The 14,511-nt window shown below is 37.6% G+C and overlaps 1 protein-coding gene across 3 annotated transcripts in view; it reads left to right on the top strand.

Annotated features, from left to right (window-relative positions):
• Positions 1-14,511, top strand: part of GNPTAB (N-acetylglucosamine-1-phosphate transferase subunits alpha and beta) — a 43,186-nt gene that overhangs the window by 13,719 nt on the left and 14,956 nt on the right. For 2 of the 3 annotated variants that reach the window (XM_062616373.1, XM_062616372.1), the window contains exons 6-12: positions 100-164; positions 429-563; positions 7,346-7,507; positions 9,272-9,451; positions 10,539-10,709; positions 12,353-12,476; positions 13,219-13,422. In XM_062616373.1, coding sequence (XP_062472357.1) covers positions 100-164; positions 429-563; positions 7,346-7,507; positions 9,272-9,451; positions 10,539-10,709; positions 12,353-12,476; positions 13,219-13,422 — 1,041 coding nt within the window. The remainder of the gene's footprint in view (positions 1-99; positions 165-428; positions 564-7,345; positions 7,508-9,271; positions 9,452-10,538; positions 10,710-12,352; positions 12,477-13,218; positions 13,423-14,511) is intronic. The other variant, XM_062616374.1, reaches the window with a different exon arrangement.

Below are 14,511 nucleotides of genomic sequence, written 5' to 3' on the forward strand. Positions count from 1 at the left end.
CCCAACTTTTCTAATTTGTAAAAATGTATCTTGTTTACTAGAATATACAAAAGAAGTGACTTTCAGTTTTTGATTTGCAATGAAATTTATTTATTCTAGTTGAAGCTGCCCATTCTGGAATGTTAAAAGACAACAGCAAACACATAGTATGGAGGGGTTATCTGGTATGTACTTTTACAGTTGATTAGCTTTTCAGTATCTTAAACTTTTTGTACCATTTTAAAAAGTGTTTCTGTGATATTCTCTTTCCAGAGTTTGTATGTAGTTAGAAATGAAAAGTTTTAAGATAACCCTTATTTCAATTTTGAAGCTTGGGTTAAGTGACAAAATACTCACTATTAAATCTGTCACCTAATGAAGGACTGATATATAAATATAAATTACTGTAAGTTTAAAAAGGTCTTTATACTCTGTTTTCTTGTTTCTAGACTACAGACAAAGAAGTTCCAGGTCTAGTATTAATGCAAGACTTGGCCTTCCTTAGTGGATTTCCAGCTACATTCAAAGAAACAAATCAGCTACGATCAAAACTACCAGAGAGCCTGGCCTCTAAAGTAAAACTGGTAAGGGTCTGTAGGAAAGAGTAACTTAGTTGTATTGATCTTTTGTAATGGTTCACATATGAGATCTCATCTACCTAGGAGATTTAGGATATTTCTGATAGTATTCTGCTTTTCTGTGCGACTCTTTTCTTGAGTTGTGAAGAGTGGTAAATAGTGACTGAGATAGTTGCCTTCAAAAGACCAATTGACTGAGGCCAGGGAGTTTGTGGAGGAAGAGGAGTTAGCATGGATAAAGGGATGTCAGTCCGTAAGTAATATGTCATAGTTAGTTTGCCCACCTGTAGGATGTACTAATTCACTTTACAGCTTGTTCTTGGAAACAGTATTGAGTAACTCCTAGCTGCAATTTAACACAAGCTGAATTTCTTCTTTCTTGTCCCAGCTCATGTTAGCAGGCTGTCTTAGAGGCTTGCTAACAAGTAAACATACCTGTACCTCTCTACAAGCTCTTAAGAGATAAACAGCTTAATAGAGAGCTCTTGAACAGTTATTTAAGCTTAAATAGTTCTTTTGTCACTGTTTATACCTCTAGTGTATTCATAGAGAATGGCTATGGCTCTTCCTAGTCTTTGTTTTACTAACTTAATCAGGTAACGCTTATCCAATGGCATTGACTCTCCATTTCTCTCATACTTCTGACAGCCCTTCCCCACCACTTCTGTCATGGATTTGTCTGCCTTTGTCTTGTCATGGTTTAAGCTCAGCTGGTAGCTCAGAACCATACAGCCACTTGATCACTCCTCCCCTTTCCCACCGCCACTCCCGGAGGGATGGGGGGGAGAATCGTAAGAATGCAACTCCCAAGGGCTGAGATAAGAACAGTCCAGTAACTAAGGTATAACACAAAACCACTACTGCTACCACCAGTAATAATAATGAGGGAAATAACAAGGGAAGAGAATACAGCCGCTCACCACCTGCTGACCGATACCCATCCCAACTCAAACAGTGATCTAGCCCTTCCGAATAACTCCCCCCAGTTTATATACTGGGCATGACGTGCTGTGGTATGGAATACCTCTTTGGCTAGTTTGGTTCAGGTGTCCTGTTGCTGCTCCCTCCTGGCTTCCTGTGTCCCTCCTCACTGGCAGAGCATAAGACTGAAAAAATAATTGATCAGAGTAAACATTACTTAGCAACGACTAAAGACATTGGTGTTATCAGCATTGTTCTCAGACTAAAGTCAGAAACACAGCTCTGCACCAGCTACTGAGAAGGAGGAAAATAACAGCTACAGCTGAACCCAGGACAGACTTCAACATGATTGGCTGGAATTTTGTGTGAACCATCTATAAAACTTGTTACACAGTGAAAAATACTGTAGCACATAGCTAACCCAAGGCTGGCAGACTTGCTGTGTGTTACATTATGCCCATTCCAAATAGTGTTGTCACCATTCTTACATTACCTCTGTTGCATCCTTCCTTCCTTGCTGTGTATTGTGCTGTTCATAAAAATTGTCTCTGGCTATCGTGAATCTGTTGCTAATCTGGGTGAGAGATGGCAGATACGCTCTGGTGCAACCAGAGCATCCTTCCTTTTGTTTCTTAGTGGCACATTAGTTAAATAACTGTAGATACTCATATGGTGAGCTTGCCAGTCTCTGCTTGTTATATGGGCTATCGGTATTTTTTTTAATTGCTTTAAAGAAATGCTGCTTACTGTGGAGAAGTAAGATTGTTATCCATCAGGAGATAGTACTTCAGTTTTGCTGTCTGAGATACTAGGTTCTTCATTTCAAGCTGGCACAAGGAATGTTTTTAGTTAAATACTTCCTGACTTTGAGCCATCTGAAGAATCTTCTTTGAGTGCAGTCATCCATTTGCTTTTGGAGCCTTTTATAGTTCCTTACCACAGCTTAAGTTACAGGTTATGGGTAGTTTTAACATAATTGACTTAATGGAGCTGAATTGCTCAGAATACCTTTGACTTCAATTACCAGCTCTTTTCATTTATTAAACTTGCCCTTTAGCATTTAAGAAATTTAGGAACAAGATATTCCTTATTTTTTTTTTTTCTGTTGCAATTAAAAATCAATTAGCCTATGTTTTCCTAACCTAGGGTTATATTCTAGGAACAGCTCTTCTGTAACATTCTCATTAATTACCGAATTGGTATCTGAAATAATATTGCCTCTATCAATTCAGAGATTATTTGGTGGAAGAGAAAATCAGTTTGCTTCCTCTTCTGGGAATATATCAGAGCAACATCCTAGGCAATGTTTGTTCTCTGGCTGAACATTATAGGTATAAGGTCTCATAGTAACGTAGTTGTGAAGAATGTTCCCCACTCAAACAACATTTGGAATTTATTTTCCTGGCCCTTAGCAGATGTTGCTTTATACTCTTCTTTTTTTTCCCTGATTTTGACTTGAATCAGTTTTCTTATCCATAGTACCTCCCTTTTTTTTTTTTTTTTTTTTTGGAAGCAACATCCTTTGCCTATTATCTTTCTACATGATTTTTCCTTACCCTGTCTTGGTTGTGTTTTTCAGTTTGCTGTCAGTCATGTGTCATCCAGTTGGTTAAAAAACTGTGCAAGTTCTCTTTTCATGGTGTGTTCTTATCTTTTTTGTGAAGATTGCCACTGAGATCAACTCATCTGTTCCTAAGAGCTCTTCTTACGCAATATGATTAGGCATATCATTTATACAGAGAAACTCTGTATAAACACTTTTTTTTTTTCCCGTAGGTATCCCCAGCATTCTGCAATTTCTCTATTCAGTCATAAATGTTCTCTGTGTTTCTTTTCCTGGTGGTGGATGCTTAGAACAATTAAATTGGGATTATTGGTCATAGCATTGGACTCTTCCCCAACCCGTTCTCCACTCTTGATAGCAGCAGTTAATTTATATTACACCTACAATGGAATATATGTATATGAATGTAAGAAATGTTTCATTTGCAAGGATTAAAAATTTTTATGTATGAAGTGTTGATGAGGTAACTTCTGTAGAAGCCTTTACCAAGATCCTAGCTCAGAATAAGTTCTTCATTCAGTGGATGTTGTAGGTATGCAGTTATGGTAAACATAACAAAGTGTGGTTTTCTTTTTGCCAAAGTGATTGATGCTAGGTTAATGCTCCAGTCAAATAGATAAAAGGTTGGTTGTTTACAGCCTCCACTGAAATTTGCAGCAATTTCTCTGTTGTTATCACTTCTAGAATCTGAGATCTGTGAAGTGATGTGAGATGTGAAGAGGAAGAGAGTTGCATCTGAGTTTAGGCTACAGTCGTGTCTCACTCATAACCACCTCCTGATGCCTAATGGGTGTTTGCATGCTCTAAGGGGCTGTTTCTTACCATAATGCTGGAAGTAAAGAAATAATAGTAAAAGCAGGTCGAAGGAGGTGATCCTGCCCCTTTGCTCTTGTGAGACCTCACCTGGAGTATTGTGTGCAGTTCTGGTGTCCTCAATATAAGAAGGACATGGAACTGTTGGAACAAGTCCAGAGAAGGGCCACGAGGACGATCAGGGGACTGGAGCACCTCCCGTATGAAGGAAGGCTGAGAAAGTTGGGGCTGTTCAGCCTGGAGAAGAGAAGGCTGTGTGGAGACCTCATAGCAGCCTTCCAGTGTCTGAAGGGGGCCTATAGGGATGCTGGGGAGGGACTCTTCATTAGGGACTGCAGTGATAGGACAAGGGGTAACAGGTTGAAACTTAAACAGGGAAAGTTTAGATTGGATATAAGGAGGAAGTTCTTTCCTGTTAGGGGGGTGAGGCACTGGAATAGGTTGCCCAGGGAAGTTGTGAATGCTCCATCCCTGGCAGTGTTCAAGACCAGGCTGGACAAGGCCTTGGGTGATATGGTTTAGCGTGAGGTGTCCCTGCCCATGGCAGGGGGGTTGGAACTTGATGATCTTAAGGTCCTTTCCAATCCACACTATTCTATGATTTAAAAAAAATTCAACAATGATGCTATTAGGAGGGAAGAAAGGTGAGAAAGGGAAGAAAATAGCTGTTGCTGTGTTGAATGTTGATAATGTTTTAATTGGATTGCTTTAGTTTGATTGAAATAACTTCTAAATGTAGAGGACTAAAAATTGGTCTGACATCTGGGCCAGGTGTTTATTCTAAAATCTCTGAGAAAAGCAGCTGAGCTCAACAAGAGGATGTTAAATTGTGAAGATTTAATATATAATGAATCAATTTCCAAGGTGAATTATGCATGTTATGATCTACTGAATTTTTGTACTTGTGTCCTGCGCTCTAATGTAATGATATGGAAGTTTATTTCCAGATGAAAGGAAGCAGCAGTGTGTCTGTTAATTACATTTGTTGTTCTGTATTGTGTGTATTATGACAGATGTGGTTGAAAATTATATTTGGCTGCTTTGTATTTTCCATGCTTTCTTAATGGTCCATTCTTAAGCCACTAGATGGAGGTGTTACTCTGGTTGTGCAGCTCCCTCCTACTAAGCCGTATTTCTTTAAAGGCCATAAAAACGTTACGTTATGCCTACATATGAAGAACAATTGAATTTATTTTTTTCTTTTCACTTTTCCCTTCTCCCCTTATCTAAATTTCTAACGAAAACTATTATTGTTCAGCTGGGACCTGCGCCTTCACTGTGTCTTTTCAGCCTGCTTGTGTTAGAAGCAGAAGGTTGCCTGATCATACCGAAACTTGTGCATCTATCTGCTTGTTTTATTTTTCTGTTCTATTTTCATAACATCTTTGGATATACTGACCTGTTTTGCCTGGATGAAGATACTTTCTAGAAGGTAATAAATATTTCAAGGGAAATTGCATTCCCACTGAGAGAGGAGGTTAATACCTGTGAGACATCAGAAAACCTGCCATGGAAGAATTCCATTTTGAATATACCAGCAACAAAAAGCTTAAAGCAGAGCTTGCAATTCATTAGAATCTAGTTAGTTGTGTCACCAGATAACTTCACTGAAATCTAATTTTATTGATAGCTCTGCTTATGAAAAGGCTTATTTCTTAAAGAAAGATATTGATGGAAAAAAAACATAGATAATAACCCCTGCACTGAACAGATTCTTTTTATCTTAACTTCGATGCTGAGCAGTGGAGCACATTTTTCCACTACTTTGGGTTTGTGCTTGAACTGTTACATATTTAAAAACCTAGAGCATGTATACTTTGTTAGCAGGGGGAAGGGGGAAGAGTTTGCACTAAATTTAGTTAAGAATCTGTAGTACAGGTACCTATTTTGTCGAGTTTGGTGGAAACATGTCAAAGAGAAATTACATGTTCTTAAATTCTTTCAGAGCTCTAGAATGGTAGTATTTTTTATACGTTGTGTTTTAAATGACAGATTCTGAGGGACTGTGTGACACTGTTGTATTCCTAAATAAAGCACATACCCGCTGATGGCAGCTTTGCAATCTGTAGCATTCTGATACTGATATTTTTGGAGGTTGCTAGCTGCAGTCCGTAACTATACCTCAGCCATTTAGCTACTGAAGCCATCCTTTCCACACGTAGGTTCAGATGATTCCCTGGAAGGTCTGGGATTTATCAGATTTTTCTAATGGCAGGCCTCATAAGTCAGATTGAAGGATCTCAAATAGCATATGAGTCAAAGCATCAACAGCTTTAAAATGTCACAAGTGGGACAGCTGGTCTTGCTAAGGGAAGGCGTGCTAACTCTGGGACCAGTGTTGTTTGAAAATTAGCAGAAAGGGTCAGATTTAATAAAAAATAAAGAAATAAAGAGTATTATGAGATAAACTGATGGTTTTGCTGGTTTTGAACATGACAGTATTCAAATTTCATTAACTTATGAATTGCATTTTAGATCTTATGCAATTGAAAATCTAGTAGATGTGCTTATTTGTCTTATGTTGCATGAAGGAACGAAAAATAAACATAGCACCTAATAAATACTGTTGATGGTTGACTGCTTTTATTCTCAATCTGACTGTTGAATATATGCATTTGGAGAATCAAAGTGCAGTCCTGCATTTAGCTTGTTTGTGTCTGCTTACACTACTTGATACACTAAACACTGTGTTTTACTGGGTTATGCTATATTTTGAGTGAAATGTTTTGGTGCCTTGTAATTTGTAAATTATACTAGCTGCTCGAGAGGGTATGTAGTGCAAGCCCCTTCTTATCCTGTGCATTATGAAATCTGATACACAGGCTTACTTGTGGCAAGAGATAAAAACAGCAAACAGATCAAACAGTCCACAAGTAAGAAATGACTTTAACAGCATATTGGCAACCATCATTAAGGACTTGGAGACCCACATGGATTAGTTCTGGAGCCCTTTGTATCTCGGGTTTCTGAGCTGTAGGTTGATCTCCAAACCATTCTGAAAATTTCATGCTCCTGACAGCAATGATGAATTGGTAGCCTTAATTTTCTGAGAAGAGCATTACTTAAGACTGAAAAAAAAGTACGATTCCTTTAGTCATATAATAAAATTGTAGTAAAGTATGATTTCTGTTATTGGGGGTTGGAGGGAATGCGTGGGGACTTCACTGCTCACTCCAGAAATATTTAAACATGGACAGCTTTACTGTTGCTAGATCATTGTGTTAAAAAAAAAAAAAAAAGCTTTGGAAAGTGAAAATTAAACATCTAGAAATGTTCTGTATCTTTAAATGTTTTCAGTTTTCCATTTGACTGCCCCCTTTTGTGTTCTTACAAAATTGTAGTTCTTTAAAAACAGTGTTTTCCGGTTATTCTTATTAGTAACTCTAGTAAGAAAAATAACGACTAAAAGATGGAATTGGCAAAGACTGCAAAGAGGTAAACAGAGCGCTTCTGTGGTGCATGCCAGAAATTATTTTCTCTGCTTGTATAGTTGCAGCTCTATTCAGAAGCCAGCGTGGCTCTTTTGCAACTGAATAACCCTAAGGGTTTCCAAGAACTGAGCAAGCAAGCAAAGAAGAACATGACTATAGATGGAAAAGAGCTAATGCTTAATCCTGCTTATTTACTGTGGGACCTCAGCTCTGTCAGCCAGGTAGGTAAATTCTGTTACAGCATGTAAAGGTGTTACTTAAAAACTGCAAGTAGAGGCTAACTAGTCAATGACAAGGGACATGGGATTTCTTCCAGAAGCTTGGAAGTGTTAAGAATCCAGTATTTATTATGGTGTAAGAAAACATTACAAGAACATTGTCAAATTCTGAAATCAAGGAAGAAGGGGGATGAACAGGGTGATGTTTAATTGAAATTTTCATGTTCTCCACCAAGTGAAAAATTTTGCCCTCTGCTCTGATAAATTTGTGTGCTGACAAGTCCTGAAAGGCTTAACTGATACTGACTGGCAGATAAGTAGTCTTTGGGGGGAGGGGAGGCTTTATTAAAAACCATGATATCTCCTTCGTGGTATGTTTCTTAAACTTTCTTTTTTTTTTTTTGCTTTGAAGCATAGTATGTGCTGAGTAAATGCTAGTTTCTTCTCTTACAAAGATTTTGAAGACCTAGAATGCAGATGTTTGCAATGAAAGGTTTACTTTGCATACTTTTGATGCAAGCAAGGATTTTTAGTTTAGCAACAGGAAATAAAATAACAAGGTGTCTGTTTGAAGATCTTGTAAAATCTGTTTCTTTCTTTCTGTCCTCCTCCTAGAACATTAAATTCACAGTAAATGTCAAGTGGCATGAGTAAACTAAACGTGCCTTCTCCAGTAAAACCTTCAGTCTGCATCCTGTCAACCTGGCTTTTGTAGAGCTTTCCTTAATACCCTGAACTCAAACTGTATACTTCTCCATGTTGAAATTATGCATTATTTTGTAAATGGGTACTTAGCCAATGGATGCTGGTGTTGCTGAGATGTTTTCAGTTATGTTTTTGAGAACACATAAGCTGTGTTACTGTACATACTAGAAAAGGAGAAGATTTATTTACAGTTTGTAGAAGCTGCAGTGAAAATGTTAATTGTTAAATGTTCAAATTTTTTCTTGAGTTTCCTGTTTCAGTTGGTCATACTTCTGTTAGAAATGTTCTTTTTAGGCAGCCTTAATTGTTGTTTTTAGAAGAGGCCATTAAGTTCTCATAAGTGGGAGAAGAAACGGATGATACAGCGTCAAGTAACCTAATTTTGTTACTTGCCTGATGAGTTTCTAATTAAAACATTTTCTTTTTAATAAAACACATGGAAACATTTAGCTATTTCATAGTGACTGTTAGGCTAAGTTTTGTTAATTTTCTCCTGCTTAAAGTCTTTAAAATAAGAGTGGGGGATGATTGAAGAGCTGCTACATCTTGACACTTTCACTGTATCTATATTAGATGACATTTATATATGGCTTATGATGCTATATTCTTGGAAGGCTTCAGCCTCTTAAAACTGGATTTCTGAAAGGTGATGTTACTGATTTAAAATGCATCTTGGCTTTTGGTTAAGGTCAGGAAATAGAGACTAATAATCTCAGGAAAGAAAGAAAACAGGAGGGTGTGGGGTTTTTCCTGGGGTTCTTTCTTCAAGAGCTGGGATCACACAAGACACTGTTATCTTACAGTGTAGTCAGCAGATATCCTAATGACACTAGGTGGCCGGCCACTGATGTCAGAAGATTGCATTGTTTGCCTTGGTAATGTGGAAGAATATGATCCTTTAAAAGAATAATGGCACTTGATCAATGTATTTTGTACTTTCAAATGTCTTAAGTTCTCAAATGTGTATGCCCCCATATGTCAAAGCACACTGTTGTTACCTAGCTGGATCAGAGCCTGAATGTTCTATTTAAAAATCTAAGAAAGGATTTTCTCTTTTTACAGTCTAAACAGGATGAAGATGTTTCTGCCAGCCGTTTTGAAGATAATGAAGAGCTGAGATACTCCTTACGATCAATAGAGAGGCATGCTCCTTGGGTGCGACGTATTTTCATTGTCACTAATGGGCAGATTCCTTCCTGGCTTAACCTGGATAATCCTCGAATAACCATAGTGACACACCAGGTAAAACCCAAACAACAACAACAAAAAAAAAAAACAAACAAAAAACCACCACCAAAACCCTCAACAAATATACCAGCATGAAAGTGCCACTAGTAAAGATTCCGTGATTGCTTTGGAGTGCAGTTATCCTCTTTCAGCCAAAGATTGCATTTATTTGGAAGAAGTAACAATTACTTCCCCATTTCATCCATATTTTTTTAAACTCCAGTATGTCTTTCTATTTTGGCGAAGCAGATAACTGAATATATATCAAGTCTTTGTTTAGTCCACTTTTCCAAATACTGAGACTTTAGCTAATGTACACCCATGTCTAATTTCCTTATAAAGTCTATTTCTAAAAACACTCAAGAGAAAAAAATGTAATCTGAATCCATAAACATTCTCTGAGTGCCAGTAACAACCTAGTAAGCTTGCGTTGAGACAGGATGAATTGCAATTACTAGGACTAAGATGATGGCTGCAAAAAAGTAGCTATGCACCCTAAAAATCTTATTTAAAAAGAGAAAGGGAATCCTTCATGCTTTCTGAGTAGGTGAAACAAAAATAATAGCTTCTTACTACAATTTGAGAGTAATTTTGGTATCTGGATGTGCCATAGGAGACCTGAGCAACCTAAACGGTAACAAGATACTGATTCAACTTCTGTTGCTGTCTGCTTCTGAAGTTACTCAAAAGAGATGAAAGAATCTTGACATGCTGAATGCTGGAACACATTCAACTTGGTTGAAATTTTGTGCAGCCTGTACCATATGAGAATTATAAATATCTGTACACTGGGCTGAGCCAGTACATGCTGGAAGAGGAGTTTGTGTTTTTGCATTGAACCAGGTGCAGTTTCTTAGTTAAGCAGCAGACCTGAAAATGGTTTTGTGTGGGGAAAATGAATAGCAAAGTTTTTGTTTTTGCTAAAATATTTTCACTTTTCTTTCTGTCCTTCATATCTTTCCTTGTTCTAAGAAATTTTTGTTACTTTTTTTAGTAGATAAATGTCATGTATCTGATGTACCTGGCCTTTTATGGTTTGGGCTTTTTCATGTATTTTTGCCTTCTGAAACTGCTTTGTGTTACTGGGGCTTCTTTGTTTTAGGAAATCTTTCAGAATGTGAGTCATTTGCCTACCTTCAGTTCACCAGCTATTGAAAGTCACATTCATCGTATCAGTGGCCTCTCTCAGAAGTTTATTTATCTCAACGATGATGTTATGTTTGGGAAAGATGTTTGGCCTGATGATTTTTACAGTCACTCTAAAGGTCAGAAGGTAAGCCATTATCACAGGATTTTTTATTTCCCCAGAAGCAGATGTACAATTTTTCTATGGCAATGTAATGTAATGCAAATCAAGGAAATCAAAGAAATGCTACTTTGACAGGGAGATCAAATATAAGATTTTCCTTTGCTTCCCCACTCCTCCTTTTACCTCTAAAGATTTGTTGTTCTTAACTAGACAATCGTTAGCAAAAAATGTGGGGTGGGGAGGCTCTGTCTCTTTCTGTATGCGTGGGTTGCAGAATCACTTTTTTCCATATATGCTCACAGATTTCTGGCGGTATATTGGTTTCTCCGTCAGGCTTCATGCTTTAGTTTCAGTGTCATTCTCTAATTCTGCCACTTCCTGTTGAAGCACTGGTAAGACTGATGCGGTGTTTGGCAGCTGTCAGTCTTCCCTCCCTTGTAAATTGTTTTAGTGGGAAATATTCAAAGCAAAACAGAATCAATTCTTCTGTGGGAACACAGAGGACAGATGGCATTCAAAATTTACCATTAATTACCTCTGTTCCAGACACACAAGTATCTTTGCCCATTCTAAATATAATAATATACATAACTACTAAAAGATATATTGTTGCATGTTCATGAACATCAAGTTTTTCAACAGACACTCTATAAAAAACTGGGGTTCAGCTGAGGAAACATTAATAATAGCTGTGCATAAAGACTCTGGTTGCCAGCAGAATTTTAATCCATGAACTTGATCTACAAGAGTGACATGGAGCAAGAAATCAGATTTGTATTATTTATATTAAAGCAATAAGTACACAAGATGCTAGAGACCATGGAATTAATTCATGCAGGCACATGTGAACACTTGTGCACACACACAGAAAGGTTGTACGAAATTAGTTTAAGCTACACTAAAATTACTGTTTCAGTAGTTGAGGACATTAGGAGGCTTTTAATCACTTTAAATCCTTCTGTGTGCATATAATTATAAAATCATATTGTTCCAGCATTTTTGTTGTTCTTCAGTTATTCCTCTGAGTTATGATGATAAAGTCAGCTTAGATGCAGTGTTGTTTGAAACACTTGCTGATCAGGTTATCACAATAGGAAATGTGCTGCTAAAATGTTGAAGCAGTAAGGCCTGAAGGAAAGTGTGTATGGTTTTTAATGTCTCCCCAGTTGAAAATACACTCCCACACTTTTTTTTTATCTTGTCTAATTCTTAGAATTATTTAAGTCATAGAGAGCCAGATGCTTTAGGGATTATGTTCAACATGTGCTGCTAATCTCATGACTGGTTCGTAATAAAGAAACCTTTTGAGTCAGGAGAATAAGTGGACTGCAAAGCTATTTCAGAGTTTAAGTTCACCCTTCTTGCCTGACAAAAGATAAAATATTATTTTCACTGGAATACATCTGCAGAAGTAGATCTGGGAAGTCCTGCTTTCTCTTTCTGGCCATCACTGTCTTGCTGTATGGCCTTGGGAATTCTTCAGTTTTTCCTTGTGTTTGAAAGAGAGAACATTTATTTCACAGGTGATAGTGTTTAAATGCTATTTGTAAAGCTTTGTGAATACTTAAGGCACTGGCAGGAGTTATTTTAAGCCTCTGTATTCCAAGAAACAAGCTCAGCTGACTTTTATTTGCCAGTCCCTGTCTCAGACTATAATGTTGTTCCAGGTTTACTTGACTTGGCCTGTGCCAAACTGTGCTGAGGGATGTCCTGGCTCATGGATTAAAGATGGTTACTGTGATAAAGCCTGTAATAACTCAGCATGTGATTGGGATGGAGGTGATTGCATTGGTAAGGCAGCAATGTTAAATTTAGAAAAAGTGAACTGTTTGTTTTTTCTTACATAAATAATTCTGAAATTTGTCATTCCATAACTACAAAATTTGCTTCCCTTAACAGTAATAATAAAGTTGGCTTACAGATGAAACCCTTGTTTCTTGCAAGTTACAAATGTCTATGGAAAATGATAGCAAATAGTAGGGCATATAAAATCTTTCTTTGGGTACCAAGTTTGACTACCTGAGAAAAAAAGGTTTTTAAATTAAAAAAAAAGTATAATATATATACAATATTATGTAGTATTTGGACTCAGAATCCAAATAGTAACAGGATTGTGAAGCTGCACTATTAGTTTCTAGATCAGATTTTCAGGACTGCGAGGTAGGAAAATGAAGTGGTACTTGAGTGAGAAAATGATACCACTGTTGGGGGCTATAAGGTCAAGACTGTAAACACAAGAAATAATAAATCGGTTTCCTTCCTGCCTCTTTGAAGTTAAGAGAAAATATGTTGAAGATTTTCTTGCAATTTTAAGTCTGTTCCTAAACTTCTACAGTGAGGTGGTGCTTACTATAGATTTTATGGTAACTCAGAGAGGTCTAGTTAGCATTTGCCCCATTTTAATTTCACTGGTGATAAATAAGATTGTCAACTTCAGTCTGCTTTAATACTGTGGCTTAAAATGTGCCTTTCTTCATGAGTAAAGGTTTCAGATGACTGGGTTTCTTTCTTTTTTTTCCTTCTATCCCTGTAGGTAACAGTGGGGGTAGTCGCTATGTTGCTGGTGCAGGTGCAGTTGGAGGTATCGGGAATGGACCACCATGGCAATTTGGTGCAGGCATAAGTGGTGTTTCATACTGTAACCAGGGGTGTGCTAATTCCTGGCTAGCAGACAAGTTCTGTGATCAGGCCTGCAATGTCCTCTCCTGTGGATTCGATGCTGGTGACTGTGGCCAAGGTAGGTATTACACATTTCTGATGAACTTGCTGTAGGGATTCTCTTGAATTGCCTGACCTTTTTTGTTCATCATTACTCTTGGACTGGGCTAAGATATCTCCTACAGCATCATGGAAAAAATCTGCTAGCAGCTGAAAAGTCAGATGCTTCTTATATTCACTAATCCCAAACTGAATCTGTATATATATATATAGCTTTATTTAATAAAACAGATACCAAGCATAGGTAGGGTGGTCGATATTTTATGCAGCAGCAAGCATCAAACTCCTTGCCTCAAGAGGCTTACATTTTAAACAGAGAAATTACATTTCAGCTATGCAAACAGTGTTTACTAGAGTAAGGACAGGTGACTTGATGCCTGTAGTGGTTAAGAAATTTAAAGAACTCTTTGATGCTGACAGTGTGAGTTCTAGTCTAGGCTCTTGCCAAAGACTACTTTCAGTAACCTGTGAAGTTGTCTGAAGTTTATTTTGTTACATAAGACTGGGAGGAGTGAATGAAGCGATTGAGAATGCTGTCAGGTATAGGCAGGGGACAGAAATGAAAGAACTTGGCCTTTTTGGAAGACTAGAGCGCCCCCTGCATCTCAGCTCAGACAAATCAATTACTGGCAGTTCCCTTGATGGCAGTGAGGTTTTGTTCATGTGAGAGTTACTGATAATCTCTCTTGTGCTGTGGGAGGGAGAAGTTCATTTCAGCCTGTCTGATTTGGAAGCCTCAGAGATGCCGTGCAGCAGTGAAATCCAGCTGTTGTAACATTCATCTACTAAAATGTGCCAAAAATCTATGGGCATGTAATCTATGGCAAAAAGTATGGGCATGTTACTTACGACTGATACATAAATTTCAGTGATGTGTGATAATGAGCCGCTTAAGCTCTTCAGGTGGAAACTGAAAGAGGGTTAAATTATACTGGCTTTTAGAATTATCGCTGGAATGTCTGGCAACTTAATATATTCAAATATGTTCTAGTCAGTTTTATTAAAGATAGGTGAGCAAGAAAATGGAGGCTACAGTAAGTATTCTTTCACAAAGCTGTCTCCCTGCTAATGTAGTGAATCTAGTTGGGATATTACACTTCAAAAAAAA

This window comes from Pezoporus occidentalis, unplaced genomic scaffold (assembly GCF_034315485.1).
Source record: "Pezoporus occidentalis ecotype Australia unplaced genomic scaffold, CSIRO_AGI_Poc_V1 ctg19, whole genome shotgun sequence".
In the NCBI taxonomy this organism is placed as follows: domain Eukaryota; kingdom Metazoa; phylum Chordata; class Aves; order Psittaciformes; family Psittacidae; genus Pezoporus; species Pezoporus occidentalis.